The sequence below is a fragment of a genome, unplaced genomic scaffold (assembly GCF_019419815.1).
Source record: "Pyrus x bretschneideri cultivar Hongxiangsu unplaced genomic scaffold, Pyrus_bretschneideri_v1 Contig113, whole genome shotgun sequence".
NCBI classification, from domain to species: domain Eukaryota; kingdom Viridiplantae; phylum Streptophyta; class Magnoliopsida; order Rosales; family Rosaceae; genus Pyrus; species Pyrus x bretschneideri.
In genome coordinates this window covers 269,289-285,316 of record NW_025999406.1, presented here as the reverse complement: position 1 = coordinate 285,316, position 16,028 = coordinate 269,289, and the positions used below count along the sequence as shown (strand labels likewise).

General features: G+C 38.3%; 1 protein-coding gene and 1 pseudogene across 1 annotated transcript; both read left to right on the top strand.

Moving 5' to 3' along the window:
- LOC103938486 overlaps window positions 1-9,433 on the top strand; it is a 28,141-nt pseudogene extending 18,708 nt beyond the window's left edge.
- Window positions 9,434-10,122: 689 nt separating this feature from the next.
- Window positions 10,123-14,917, top strand: LOC125474000 (probable transcription factor PosF21). The gene is made up of 5 exons (XM_048577422.1): window positions 10,123-10,393; window positions 10,835-11,505; window positions 12,793-12,925; window positions 13,107-13,191; window positions 14,393-14,917. Exons 2-5 carry the CDS (start codon window positions 10,835-10,837, stop codon window positions 14,764-14,766), a joined length of 1,263 nt encoding a protein of 420 aa, XP_048433379.1. The 5' UTR covers window positions 10,123-10,393; the 3' UTR covers window positions 14,767-14,917.
- The last annotated feature ends 1,111 nt before the right edge of the window (window positions 14,918-16,028 follow it).

The window sequence follows — 16,028 nt, the reverse complement described above, 5'->3', positions numbered from 1 at the left end:
GGAATCCAAGGAATGTATTTAATCTAAGAGAGAAGTGATCTAAGTAAGTTAGATTAACGACACCTTTCTTTTATGTTCATTCCTAAAACGTTCCTAGCCATAGGATTGCCAATTGGGCATTAACAATCCGCTAAGGTTAATATGTGTTATGTTAACTCAAGCGTGAGTATGACTAGTCTCAAGTCATTTAGTGTTGGACACTAAAACAAACACATAGATGCTCAAAAGGTAATTGAGTACACTGTACAATGATCAAAAAGGAGTTCGAACGTACATTTCATGTAAGAACTCATCAGTTGCAATATGCAAAGTAGTCCTTTAACCTGAGGCATTATAGATGTCTAATCGTTAGGTCCTTGATCTTTGATCATGTCAAAGGCATTCCATTGAGAGTGTCCATGGCATTGTTGGGGTCAAGGTATCTAGTCATGCAGGCATATGAATGCACAACAAGGGATCTTTAACCTTCCATGGTGGAGGGAGAATACTATGAGATATGATTTGGGAGTCTTTGGCCAAAACAAACGAATATGACTTAGGAAGTTTGTTCCAAATCATATTCAATTGAATCATATAAAGAAGTATCACATTGGATAGTAGACATGAAACAAACTATTATTCAAACAATGTGATTAAGAGTATTGTATTAGAGAAGGACCGTATTGCGTTGTAATTGTAGCTGGATAGGTTCTCTTACCATTTCTACTTAGCTTGGGTAGCCATAACATACTGCTAGGTGTCACTCATGGTTTGTGGAAGCCCTGAGGATTAGCAAACACTAATCTTCATCAAAGGGAGAATTGAAATGTAGTTTCAATTGACAATCGATCGTTAAGAGTAACAATCGCCCACTACCTCGCTAATTGGAACCTAATGGATCGTACACCGAGTAAGGATGAAAGTGAAGAAATATAAATGAGATGGACAAGCAATTAAATAGTTTAATTGAGAATGGTCAAGATTAATTATTAGTTAATTAATCTTACGAAAGGTTCGTATTGGGCTTTTAAGTTGGTTTTGGGTTTCGGGGCCCAAAAGGGTTTTTGGTCCACAAGGGCCACTGAGTTTAGGTTGTGTGACAACTAAAACTAAATGGAAATTAGCCCAATAACTAAGTCAAAAACCGGCCATAGGGTGAGTGGATGCAAACTTGGCTTAATTGCAAGTTTGCCACTCACATGTGAGGTGGTATAAAGGCAACTTTATAGCCATTCTCTCACTAGGGTTTTCTTGGGTCAAAGAAGAGAAACCTTTTCTTTGTTTTTCTCTATAGAGGCTGGCCACTTAGGGGAGGGATAGCTAGCAATAATTCTTCCTCTAGGTCATCCATTTCATCTTCACACCTCATCCTTGGTGTGGAGACTTAGAGACACCAAACCTTTGGTGTTCTTGGAGATCCTTTCCTCATATCCTCAAGGAGCAAAGGAGAATCAAAAGAAAGAAAATCACAAGGAAGATCTAAGGAGCTAGGAGGTGACTTGAAGGCCTACCAGTTGGGTGAATCCTTTGTGTAAACAAGGATGAGCTTCAAGGGTAATGAATCTCAAAATCCTTCCTTCTCTTTAATGTTGTTAAAGAGTCTTGTGGTTCACCATTCACTAGGCTTTGAAAGTCATGGGTTTTAGAATTGTTTTTGAATGCATGCCTACTTTAAAGTGTTATTAGTTTGCTTATGTGTTCAAATGTTCTCACATGTTCGTAGCTATGACAAAATTTTTCCTTCACTTCGGTAAGGGTGCCTTTGCATGAACCCCTTAGTGGGTCCTTGAAGGTATGAAGTTGACCGATACTTGGTAGTTTCAAGATTAGTTAGGTATGGTACAAACATACTTTTCAATTTTTCTTCATAAAGATACACAAACAAGAAGCTTTAAAAACTAGGCATAATTACAAAAGAAACTATCCCAAGGTGTCATCATTACCATGTTATCGTTATTATATCTACTTTGCCGCCACTTTTTCCCACTGATCAATGCTTTCCTATCTTTTTATTATGTTATTGGGATATTGTGCATGATGACTAACATGCACATGAAATACATATGCCATGCATGTAATATGCACAAAAAATACACCATGCACATGACATGCACAATATATAGACACGACATCTTCATGTCATGTGAACGAATCCAAAAAATAGAAATAATAGTCAAGGATTGGTCTCATACGTTTGTTTTGTGGTTAGGTTCTCGAGGGTTGTCTGAATTATGACTGATGATGGTTGGTTATTGTGTATGCATGGTTAGGTTGTAAAGTCTTAACCACCACATCCAATTGGTTATTGTGCATACACAAACAAGAAGCTTAAAAAATTACGCATAATTAGGAAACTGTGATAATTAATTACGGAATTGTGCATGAATGACTTTGGGTTGCATTAGAGGTGGTGTATTTATTCATGCTTGTCCAAGCACAAACACCTCATCCAGTTGTAGAATGATGAAGAAAGGCAGAACTATGAAGAAAGGCAGAACGATGAAGAAATGCACAACGACCCCAACTTTCATACAATCTTTTCCAAACGGCTTCTTCTGGAAATACTCACCGAGGTTGCTTCCCGCTTCTTTTGTTCCTTATATTCAGCAAAAATGGTGTGCAAGAAGTTTAACTAACTCGTCCAACATGACCTCATCTTCAAACACATCAACATTCGAAGCTTTGAAAAGGTCAACCCACTGACTTCACAGATAAGTGATGAAGAAGTGTAGGTGTAGGGAGTGCAACAATCTCGAGGCTTTGTTCAACCAAGGGATGTGATGGTACTTCAGATACAAAATTCTTAACTCGGAATTGAGTCTCTGAAAATGGCAATCTCCAGGGGTCATCAAGCATTAACGTATGTCTACGGTGTGATCTTGGTGTGCCACAGGGGGAATGAAAAAGTGAAAGGCCTCAAGCTTTTGCATTGTCTCAACCGTCATCAATTGGTGAGTGTAATGGAGTGTAGAGAAAGAGCTCGGAATTTTTTTTTGTCAATTCGGGTGGACAGGGAAGTTAGAGGTAGAATAATAAAACTTCACGATGATAGTGCTGCCATCAAAGCATTCAGGGACTGTGGAAGTGCACACGGTCATTTCACAGTTTGACGACATTGGGATTACTAGTGCGATGACAAATTCAGTAGCTACAATTCGTGTAGATGGCATCAGGAAGTGAACATTTTTTGTGATATGCTAAATAGTTTTAGTAGGGACCAGATTTTTTCTGTTCCTTTACTTTTCTTGAAATTTAGTTGTCATGTACTTTTTGTTAGTAAATGGAAAAGGGAGAAGTTTGTGGTAACATTAACAATACCTGCTTTCTTAAATGAAAAATGCACAGCACAAAGCATGCTTAAGTCTTCAAAATCCGATGTCATAGGTTCGATTGGTATAGGGTGTGTTTCTGTGTCGTTAATCTCATTAGGTCAAAATTAGACTAAACTACTCATGTGCATACAATGTATACTTTTCTAGAAAACTGAAGGTAAAGCCAAGAAATATTTGACCCGAGCCTTAGAACATACGAGCTCACAAAATACAGGCAAAGCCAAGAAACTCCCATGCTTTTGAATCAATAGAATCATTGGTCAAAATTATTGAGTTGGCTGAACTAATAACACAAGACTTTACTACTCAAGCTCCCGGCATCCATAAAACATACGAACCCAGAAATTAATACTCATAAATATTCCACTTTGAAATCAAAACCCATAATCAAACCTTGAAAAAATTATTCCCCAAATATCATAAAGAAACCCACATTACTCGTAGTGGGCTTTGGCTCATATTGATTCATCCAATCCCATTGTGCCTTGAAACTAAGAATTTCAAAGAAATTGGCAAGAAGGTCATGAGTTTGGAAATGCACTCTTCACATGCAACCTTCATGAGAGCTTTGGTGGATGAATTATTATTCATTACCAATGTTTTAAAAAACTTGCCTCGAGACGCGCCTAGGGCGCCTTTGAGGCTGGGCGATGAGGCTAACACCTTTGTTTTGCTAAAGTGGGCGAAAGGCTTCACCGGAGATGCCTAGGCGGTGGAGGCGCGCCTCAAGGCATCTTAGGCGCCTTGTCTGCCCTTTTTTTTTCTTTTTTTTTTATTAAAAAAAAAAAAAAAAAACCACCTGAACACAAAATGATGCCGTTTGGGTAAGGGTTTTCAGTTTCAAAATATAGATTCCACTACCTTCGATCGTCCTCCCGAGTCCCTATAGCCTTCTTCACCCTTTTCTCTAGCGCCAGAAATACATAGCCGCGTCATCCCAGTCAATCGTCCTCTCCCAGTTGCCACGCCGTCACCCCGGCACCATCAACAAGCCCACAATCAAATCCCCTATTTTAAATGTTAGGGTTTATGAAATTCTGAAAAAGTTAGGGATTTGATTTTTTTTTTATTTTTTGATTTTTTTTTTTTAACTGGTGTGAAAGCCAGAGTTGGAAAGCAGAAAAACAGAGAGGAGTAAAGGTATAAAGGGAGGAGGCTAAAGGCTTTAGGGGATGGGAGAATGATACGTAGGGCTGCTGGGTTGGGTTTTATAATGTTAGGCAGAATTGTAGGGCTGGGTTTTACTGACCTGCTTTGTTGCTTGATCCCTTGTTGGATGATCCAACTGATTGGGCTGTATGTGTTGTGTACATAAAAATAATAGAAAAATTAGTCCCATTTTGGTATTGTACTATTGTTGGAAAACTTTAACTGTATCTGTATGTGATAGATACCCTTTTTTTTACTAATTAGGTTGTTTCTTCATGATTCAGTGGTGTATCTTTGGTATACTGTATGTGGCATGCCTCATGTGAATTTTCCAAACAATTTTTGTTGGCTGTCCATCTTCTCGAAGTGTTCTATTAAGCTTTTTATTGGATTGCTTTATCTCATTCAAAAAATTACTTTTGTAATTGTTGTTGATATATTTCATTAATTGTATGCATAAATTGAGTATGGTTAATTGGTGATCATAGTAATTGTTGCATAAATTAATAGATTGTTGGTTCATTAACTGTATGCATCAACTGTTTATTGTTTAGGCATTGAAGAATATGGCTTCTTCTTCTAAGAAAGATTTTGCTTGGCAATGGACAAAAGATTTGGATCCTGTCACCAAGCACTTCTATTGTGTTTTTTGTAACCACAAATGCACGGGTTCAATTTCTAGATTCAAACATCACTTGGGTGGTGTAAGTTCGGGAGGAATGATAAGTTGTAAAAAAGTCCCACCCAATGTGAAGGAAGAATGCTTTGCTAATGTTATGAGAACTAAAGAAAAGAGGAAAGCGAGCCATGAGTTGTGTCGTGGTGGTGGAGAAGAAAGTGAAAGTGTCGATATGGGCACAACAAGGACACCATATGTAAGTAGTGGGAGTGGGAGTGTGAATGCCATACATTCACAAAAATCGGTTCTTTTCTACCACCTAGGTCAAGGGGACCACTTGATAGGCATGTTACATCGGAAGCTCATCAAGCCACATTGAATACACCTTTCAAAAAAGAGGAAAGAAGACAAGCATCCCGAGCACTTCCGCGATGGTTCTACACTAGTGCCATTCCATTCAATGCAGCAAACAATGAACATTATGTTAATGCAATGAAATTGGTATCCAATTTTGGTCCCAGCTTTAATGCTCCTACAAGCCATGAATATAGAACTTGGATGCTCAAAGAAGAAGTTGAGGATGTACAAACTATGATGAAAGAACATCGAAAGGCTTGGAAGAGATATGGATGCACTATTATGTCGGATGGATGGTCAGACGGCAAAAGTAGGTGTTTAATCAACTTTCTTGTCAATAGCCCGCAAGGTACTTGGTTCTTGAAATCGGTTGATGCATCAACCTCTATTAAGAATGGAGATTTGTTGTATGGCTATTTGGATGATGTTATTCAAGAAATTGGGGAAGAGAATGTGGTTCAAGTTATATACGACAATACTTCGAACTACAAGCCGGGGAAAAACTTATGGAGAGGAAAGAGAAGGTGTGGTGGACTCCCATGTGTGGCTCATTGCATTGATTTGATGCTAGGAGGTATTTCTTGAAGGAAGATTTGTGAAAAACAAGTTCATTTGAGCAACATCAACAACATGCAATTAACAATTAAAAGGCGGAATCATGTTTATATGCACTCAAAAACAAAACTTAACCCAAGAACTTCAAAGCCTAGTAGATAGGTGAACCAAGACTCAACTCAAAACAAAGTGAGTTGAGAAATCAATACCTTTGTAGATTCCTCTTTGCATAAGCAAAGGCTAATCACCCAAAGAGAGGGCCTTCATTCCTTGCATCTTAGATCCATGGATTTGGATGGATGAAAAGGTTTCTCCAAGTTCCCAAAATTGAGAACCTCTAAGTCTCCACACCAAGGCATATTGTAGAAGAAATGAGTGACCTTGGAGGAGTTTGATTGCTAGATGATCCCTCCAAGGTGGCCGGCCTCTTTGAGAGCAAAGGGAGGTTTGTGTTCTCATCTTTACTCCTAAGAAAAACCCTTAGGATGAAATGGCTATAAAGATGTCTTTATACCACCTCACAATGGAGTGGCAAACTTGCAATTAAGCCAAGTTCACTACCCTCCTCTAAATGGCCGGCCTAAGGGGATTTATTGGGCTATTTGGGCCTTTGTGAATCATTATTCATTAAGTTGTCATACAACTTAAGTCAATGGACTTGACGTTCGAAGCACATTGGGCCTTAAGGTCCAAACTTATCCAGAGGTCTTTAACGAACTTATTCGTTTGATTAATTAACATATTAATTAATCCTTGCCATAAATAATTAAACCATTTAATTATTCTTACTCATCTTCGTTGAATCTTCAATCTCTACCTTACACGGTGTACGATCCATTAGGTTCCTTTTAGCGAGGCAGTGGGCGATTCAAACTCTTTCAAATCGATTGTGAATTGAAACTTACTTTCAATTTTCCAGTTAGTGATAATACACTTTTAGGGCTTCCACAAACCATGGTTGACGCCTAGCAGCATGTCATGGTTACCCAAGCTAATCAGAAGAGGTGGAGAACCTATTCAGTTTTAGGATTACAAATGCAATACGGTCTTTCTCTAATACAATACTCTTGACCACATTGTTTGGTTTGATAGTTTATTCATGTCTACTATCCAATGTGAGTCTTGTGCTTATATGATTACCTTGAATGTGATTTGGAACACATTCCTAAATCTCATTCATACTTTGGCCAAAGATACTTAATCATATCATAGAGTATTCTCCCTCAAACAGTTTGAAGGTTAGAGATCCCTTGTTGCGCATTCACTTGCCTCCATGGCTAAGTGGCTTAACCCCAACGATGCCGTGGACACCCTCCTGATGGAGTGACTTTGACATAATCAAAGATTAAGGACCTAACCACAAGACAACTGTGATGCCTCAGGTCAAAAGACTAATTTGCATTATCCCAACCATGAGTTCTCATGTGACATGAATATGAGAACTCTTCGTTGATCGTGTTCAGTGAACTCATTCTCTATTGAGCACCTACGTACTTGTCTTGATGTCACACACACCAATGACTCGAGACTAGTCACTCTCCCTGAGAGAAGACATAGCACGTACTGATCTTAACGGACTGTCAATGCCCAATTGACAATCCTATGATCAGGAACGTTTAGGATGTGTCAACGAAAGAATGGTCTCATGAATCTAACTTCTTTAGATCGCATTCTTCCAATCACATATTCCTTGGACTTATCGTTTAAGCATATAACATTTATATGAGACGGCTCAAACAATAATCTTTGCCCTTAATATTAAACTAGATTAGTTTAACATGTGAAATGTCCATAAAGTATCATCATATGATTGGTTTTAGGGCACATTTCCAACATTTCTAAGATGGCATGGTTTGATGACACACTCAAACGTGCTAGGTGTATTTCAAGGTATCTATATAGGCATCAATGGGTACTAGCTTTGATGAGAAAGTACACCAACAATTCGGAAATTCTTCGTTCGGCGGTCACTAGGTTTGCCACTTCTTTCCTTACACTACAAAGCTTACAAAAGAAAAAGGAAAATCTTATTGCTTTGTTTGCCTTTCAAGAATGGTCGGAAAGTACCTATTCAAAATCCCGTGAAGCAAAGTTGGCTAAGCATCATGTGTTACATGATCATGAGTTTTGGGGTTGAGTTTCCTTTTGCATTAAGGGTGTTCTTCCTCTTGTTTGTGTTTTGAGAGAGGTTGATTCGCAGGAAAGACCTCCCATGGGTTTTATATATGAGTTGATGGATGCCGCAAAAGAGAAAATTGCAAGCAATCTTAACAAAGTGGAGAAAAAATATATGCCTATTTGGAGAAAGATAGATCGTAGATAGGACGATCAACTTCATCGATACTACATATGGCAGACTATTACTTAAACCCACAATTTCGATATGAGGATAATTTCTCAGATACTGATGAAGTGCGAAATGGGTTGTTTGCTTGCATGGATAGGATGCATGGGAAAGGGAAAGAACGTGAAGAGGCCGATTGTTAATTGAATTTATATAATAATAAGCGTGGTCCATTTGCAGATTCTATGGCTATGCAAACTAGGAAAAAGCGAACACCAAGTAAGATTTAATTAGTCAATTGTTAATATCTTTTTATCATTAACCCTTAAATTACTTACCTTACTAATATTTGTTTTTTAGCGGCTTGGTGGGAGCGCTTTGGGCATAAAACACCCGAGTTTTTGATGTTCGAGTTCTAAGCCTTACTTGTAGTGCGTCGGGATGTGAGAGGAATTGGAGCACATTTTCAATGGTAAGTAGATATATTATTAATTTATTAGTATCTTAAGTGTCATTTTTGCTTAAGACGATTAGACTTGAGTAATAATAGAATTGATTTATTTGTAGATTCATACAAAAAGAAGGAATAGGCTTGAACACAAAAGGCTTAATGCTTTAGCCTATGTCAAGTATAATTTGGCTTTACAACAGAGAAGTAAGAAAAAGAGGGAGAAGTATGATCCTATTGTTGTGGAAGAAATTGCCTCCGATGATGAATGGATAACGGAGATAGAAGATCCCGTTCTTCCCGAATATCCAACATGGCTTAAGGATGAGTTATTGTATAATGTTGAGGCCGTAAGGAATGTGCCACCCCCGGTTTATGAAGGTGGCCCATACATTCGAGAGCCTAGAGAGTCTTCTCCTCCTCCTCTTCGTGAGCCTACTCCTCCTCCTCGTGAGCTTACTCCTCCTCCACATGAGCCTACTCCTCCTCGTGAGCCTACTCCTCCTCGCGAGCCTACTCAACCTTGGGGTCCTATTACATACAAAAGAAAACGGGGTAATGAAGAATCCTCAAGTCGAAGAAATGTGGAGTATGATTCAGAAGAATCTTTTGATGAATTGATGACATACCCTACAAGGTCATCTAGAGTTGGCAATGAAGAGGATGATGCCTTTTATTTAGAATTAGATGAAGAGGATTTGGATGATTGATTGATATCTTTGTTTGTATTTTGATTTCTATGAAGAGGATGTGGATGAATGATTGTTTTCTTTGTTTGTATTACCTTTTGAATGATGAATTTGGATGATATTACCTTTGAATGATGAATTTAGATGATATTATCTTTTGAATGACTATGGATTTGAATGAAAAATTGAGAATGAATGTTTATTTTACATAGTATTATTTTTATACAATTATATGTATAATATATAAAACATATATATATATATAATTAAATCCCGTGAGGCTTTGCCTCACGCCTCATGCCTCACGCCTAAGCTGGGCTTCGCCTTGGACACCTCGCCCACGCCTCACGCTTTTAATACATTGTTCATTACACACCAAACTTTTGGGATTGTGAGTTGGACATTGTAGTCACCCAAAAGTTAGATGTGATCTGAATCTTGGGTCTCCAGTTCGAAAAGAAAGGAGAAAGGGGACTAGTGAAAAGATGGGCATCGTTGAGAGAGAAAAGGTTGCCGCTGGTGAGGTGGGTTGTTAAAGGGTGAGTGCATTGTTAGGGTTATTCGAGAGAAAGGAGAGAGGGATAAATCAGAAAATTGGAAGAAATAACTTATTTATATACGAGGGCAATTAGGTCATTTTCAATTGTAAAAAAAATCCTATTTCTATCCCGAAATTGAGAAAAATGCCTATTTTTATCTATTTTCCTATAATGTATGTACGTGAAACACAAGCGAACCGAAATGAAATTTGCGCGTCTCCGACAGGCTACGTGGTGGGAGCGACATTTCCGGTTGGAATGGAATGATGTTCTATAATACTCTTATGTTTGTATCGTCACTCACAAGCTTCCGTTTCCTCCTCGTCTCTAAGATCCCTCTCTATCTGCATGCGACTGCTCTCATTCGAATCTCGCTTTCTTCAAAAGCCTGCGTGATTGATTTTCTCTAGCGTTCCACCTCCCAATCCGAAGATCTGCGTCTGTAAGAATAATTCCAACCCCCATATCCTTTTTCCTGAGAAAATTCCCACAAAATTTCCCATATTTTCCCAGAAATTTACCATGTTCAGCTGCTGTTTGCTTTGCTCTGCGATGATTTCTAGGGTTTTCTCGTGTTGAAGCTCTTTTATGTGTTTGCTTAATTTCCTTTTGTAGCTCAACCTCGTGTATTTATTTTGCACCTGTTGCTGTCAGATCTCCATTTCTTAGTGTTTTTTTATTTATGCAACTTTCAATTTTTTTCGTTGGAGGGAGTCTGTTCGTGTTGTTTCGTATCTCAATTGCCTCTTTTTCTTGTTTGAGAATCTGAATTTGGATGCTTGGTTTAGATTTTGATTTGTTCCGAAGGGAGTTGGCATTTATTGGGATGTTTGGTATCTTAGCTATTTTTAAGGGTAAATTTTAGGGGTTGTGATTCTTACAGATGGACAAGGACAAGTCCCCTGCCCATGGTGGAGGTTTCCCACCCCAATCAGGCAGGTACTCGGGTTTCTTGCCAACCGGAGCTGCTTTCAATGTGAAACCTGAGCCATCCTCTTCAGCGTCGTTTCCTCCGCTGGCCTCGGGTGCTAGTGCAGACTCTGGTCACTTTAGCCATGATATTAGCCGAATGCCAGATAACCCACCAAGGAAATTGGGTCATAGACGTGCCCATTCGGAAATCTTGACCCTTCCAGATGATATTAGCTTTGATAGTGACCTTGGTGTTGTGGGTGGTGCGGATGGCCCTTCATTTTCGGATGAGACTGAGGAAGACTTGTTCTCTATGTACCTTGATATGGAAAAGTTCAATTCATCATCTGCTACATCATCCTTTCAGTTCGGGGAGCCTTCATCTTCTGCAGCAGCACCTACTCCAGTAATAGCACCAGTGTCAAGATCACCCACCTCATCCGCGGAGAATATTGCCATCGGTTCTAATGAGAGACCCAGAGTTAGGCACCAACATAGCCAGTCAATGGATGGGTCGTCAACCATCAAACCGGAGATGCTGGTCTCCAGTTCAGAAGATATCAATGCAGCTGATTCCAAGAAAGCGGTGTCAGCTGCTAAGCTTGCTGAGCTTGCCCTGATTGATCCAAAACGTGCAAAGAGGTATTAATTCTTGAGTAATCATATATAATGTTACTCTTTAACTAGGAATTCAGCTGTTAGTATTTTTTGGTAGCAAACTTGAGTTGATAATTCTTTGAATTGCTATTGCTTTTGCATGTAATTTTAACATGTGTTCAAGCCTAGGTAGTCATTTTTTAAAATCCTACTATTTAAGAATACTTAATTGTTAGTCTCTTAATAAACGTAGTTTATTGTTAAATTTTGTTGATGAGTCTACTTTTCCTTTATTGATAGCAGTAGTGTTTCATATGCAAGGACACGTGTTTATCCAGACACATGTGGCATGGATTGACGATTATGGTGTTCTAAAATTATTAGCGTTTGTAATTCCAGACAATAGTCTGTGTTTTTTGTTTTGAGTTCATGCAATGTTTTCTTTATGGTTTGCAGTCAAAGTTCTTAGCTTTTTAAGAATCCATTCAAGGTTGTTATTGTAGTGTATCACTGGTGAATAACTTTGTACTTATTGCATAGGAGCTCCAAATAATTTGATGTATGAGGTGTTTGGCATTGGTTTACCGCCAGATGTGGTAGACAATGCATTTCCTAATTTTTTACTAATTGACTTGTACCCTGCTTTTATTTTTTAAATGGTAAGTTGCTTTCAAGTTCTAATGTACCAGGTTTCTGTGTTGCTCATTTGATACGTAATACTCATTTACTCTCCTAATTGGACTACAATACATTAATTGGGTCCCTTAAGATGCATTGTTGTTAGAATCGGTAATACTTCGATCGAGTTCAATAGAAATATTGTTGTTCAAACCAATTGCTCAAGTGGTTTTGGACCATAGTTCATGTAGCAGTATCATTCAATATATATTACTCTCTTTGAAAATTGTCTGGGATGAAAATTTTATGAAGCGTATATTATACTCACATTACCCAAGAGTAAGATTATCTGATGACTTCATCTCATCATATTGTCTGGTTCATATCTAGAAGTACACCCTTATGATTCTGTCTCTTCAGTCTTCATTTAGGCTGATTTTTAAGGCAATGGAGTTGATCTTTCAAGAATCATGTCTAGATAGTATTAGGTGGTAAGGGTGGGCTTGGCTTGATTTGTTTTCCTTTTTTCTGTTAATGCCCCTGTGACATCTTGTCACCCTTGAAGTGGATCTGATTTTCTTTGGTGCTTTCTAGTTTTTACCCATCTTCATTTTCCCTTCTTAAAATGAAAATAAAAGAGTTGGTTGCTCCCTTGTTTTGCTTGTTGCTTCAACCATCATGCTTAATATTTTACGTTTGGTTGACATGCATTAGGATCTGGGCAAATAGGCAGTCAGCTGCAAGGTCAAAGGAAAGGAAAATGCGATATATTGCTGAGCTTGAACAGAAAGTCCAGACGTTGCAAACAGAAGCAACTTCCTTGTCTGCTCAATTGACTCTCTTGCAGGTAAATTTCATCGGCTTAACCCAGTCCTTTATTAGACCAGGTTCTCTTCATTGGACTGCTTAAATGACTCTTAGCTTATGATTTCCCTTTGTTTTCACTGCATTAGTCACATGGCGGTTTTATCTAGCTTACATAATGAGGATATAAGTTGATTATTCTTATGAATTTTTCTTATGAGCAGAGAGATACAAATGGTCTGACTGCTGAGAACAGTGAACTGAAACTGCGCTTGCAAACAATGGAGCAACAGGTTCATTTGCAAGATGGTGAGCCCCTTCTTCCCTTCATGATTAGAATTAATTTTCATGTGTAGTATTTCTTTCCTTATCTTTGTCATCTGTCTTCTTCTTTTTATAGTAATGACTAATGTATAGAAACAAGAAATTAATTTTATTGAATTGTCTGGTCATTGGCTGAAAGGAAGAATTGAGCATGATATAAGCACGCTGACACACTGAAAGGAAGAATTGAGCATGATTTTTAGATGTTGTACAAAGTGGACGATCCAGTAAGTAGATGCTAACATACATATACTTGATTTCTGTTGGAGATTAGAATCCAAGATGGCGGTTGACAAGATGCCATAAGTGATTTTGGCAGACATTGTTTCCTCTTGTTAACTCAGAATAGAAATTGGTTGCTAATTCTGATTTTTGTTAATGATGATTTTTTTCTGCATGTACTTTTACCAAATACCTAATTTCTGGTAGTCTACAATATAAGATTCTACAAACGAACTTCGGTTCCTTGACATTTCCTATTGCATAATGAGTTTATGATTTTGTGGTTTATTCAACTTATCCAGAAGGTACTAAAATTAAGTAGAATGATTCTTTGTTTGTATATTTTCATTTTGGTTTAGTGTTTTTAAATTTATATTGCATGAATTGAGCATCTTTATGATGAATGCTTTATTTGAGGGGTTTACATGTTTGCTGCTTTTATTACTGAGCTGGAAATGTATAATTGCATTGACCATTTTACTGCTTGTCTATCAAATCTATCAAATTGATTACATTTTTGTTCTTAGTCCCTTTATTTGCTTCTATGTCGTATCCTGTGTACAGTCATTGGATCTAGTTTCATGGCTTGTATAAACTGTTCTGGTCCTACCTCCACCACCGATATGGGCAAGAAAGATTGACCTTGAATTTATGCCCGTTTACAATGTTCTAGTAGCCATAAACAACATGCTGGCTAACCTGAAGTGGACTGGCCATCATATTTGAAGTTTCATTAATTGAGCCAATTAGCATTGGATGTAGAAGTTTTAGGTCATTCTGGTCTTTGCCCATAACGGGAACCAAAAAACAAACAAAACTGTTGCATCTTGTTTGTGGAGGTTTTCTTGCTTTTCCGATTCCATGTAACTTCTGGTTCTTGGTCTTTATGGGAATGAAATTGACTTGCCGAAACAATATTGTTTTTTTTTTTTTTCTTTTATTTTTATTTTTGTTTGTGTTGTAGCATTGAACGATGCACTAAAAGAAGAAATTCAGCATCTGAAAGTTGTGACTGGCCAAGCTATGCCAAATGGAGGACCTATGATGAACTACGCTTGTTTTGGCGGGGCGGGCCAGCAGCAATTCTATCCAACCAATCAAGCTATGCACACCCTTCTAACTGCACAGCAGTTTCAACAGCTCCAGATTCATTCTCAGAAGCAGCAGCACCAATTTCAGCAGCATCAATTCCATCAACTTCAGCAGCAACAGATGCAGCAGCAGCTTCAGCAACAGCAACAGCAAAGTGGGGACTTGAAACTAGGAGGATCCGTGCCTTCGCCAAGCCAGAAAGAGAATACATCAGAGGTCAACCAATCTGTAACAAAGGATTGTTAAGAAATGTTTTCCAGTTAGCATTTGTTTGTAGTCAGTTGTATGCATATCATTTTAGTTGTAGATCGAATTATCATAGTTGTAGCACCTTGTGATTTGTGTTTTGTTCTGGGTATTTACGGTGGATTTAGATTATGAAGATTGTTACTGAAAATTAGAATGTGTAGTCAATATTTATCCTTTATAATCCCGTAGCTATTGCCGTCAGTTGAAATAGGAGGCAATCAAGAGTGGTGGATAATGTGATGATCCTGTCATGGCAAAACAACACACAATACCGTGGGTGCTCTAGGGCGCCCGTAAAACATGTTTCTAAATGCCGCTATACAATCACAACTTGTCTTTGCTCAATGGATTACGTTTTCAAATACCGGTATACAATTACAACCCGTCTTTGCTTAATGGACTACGTTTACGATCCGTAAACCAATTGGATCGGATAACTCCTAACATTTAAATTCAAGGAAGAAAGGCAGTTTTGTAAGAGTTGAGTTTAGAAGATGAATTAGTCATAAAACGTACTTGTTCCTTTCAAACACTACAAAATTGCATACACAAGCAATGACTAGCAAAACAAGTAGTTATTCTCTACATTATTGAGTAGCCAGGAGGCCCAGGACCCCCACCTCCTTCTGGTGCAGTCCACTTAATGTCTTGCTTCGGGTCGTTCATATTTCATGCCTGTAAGCACACATCAAAGCAAAATCGGTACATTAACGTGCGTAAGGGAAATGAGCGCATTGATCTGCAAGGTAGCTCTTACTACCCGTTCATATTACCTTGCAATGTAGGCAATTTTGAGCATTGATCGGCAACTTCAGCTCACCCCCTTCATCAGGGACATACCTACATTTTAAAACTTGAGATGAATAAGAGAATCCATTTACAGATGATCAATCAAATACAAGCAATGATAGAATGGGCGTTACTCGTATACATGCGCAGGACAGTATCTTGACTCGGCCAGCATACTCTGGCAAATTTATGAGTTCAGGAATCTTGAGGTCTCTCAACCGAAGGTGAGCTGGTTGATCATGGTCATGATTTGTGTTGCTCCTATTTTAAGCTAATAAAATTAAATACTTCACTTACTACAAAAGAGGAGAAGAGCAAGCCGGAATATCAGTCTCTATTGCTACTTCTTTGACGGCTAATGAAAAATTTAGAGAGTACAAAAGCATAGAGGCATACTCTAGTTTTTGACAGCTTAAGAAAATATTCGTATTTAAAAACCTGTGCAGGGAGGTTGGAACATCGAAAGATAA

What these genes read in the sequence shown, in the direction of transcription:
- LOC125474000 (XM_048577422.1), top strand. Translation starts at nt 10,835, where the DNA reads ATGGACAAGGACAAGTCCCCTGCCCATGGTGGAGGTTTCCCACCCCAA. An exon ending in GATCCAAAACGTGCAAAGAG is followed by an intron (nt 11,506 to 12,792) that starts GTATTAATTCTT and finishes GACATGCATTAG; the next exon opens with GATCTGGGCAAATAGGCAGT. An exon ending in ACAGGTTCATTTGCAAGATG is followed by an intron (nt 13,192 to 14,392) that starts GTGAGCCCCTTC and finishes TTTGTGTTGTAG; the next exon opens with CATTGAACGATGCACTAAAA.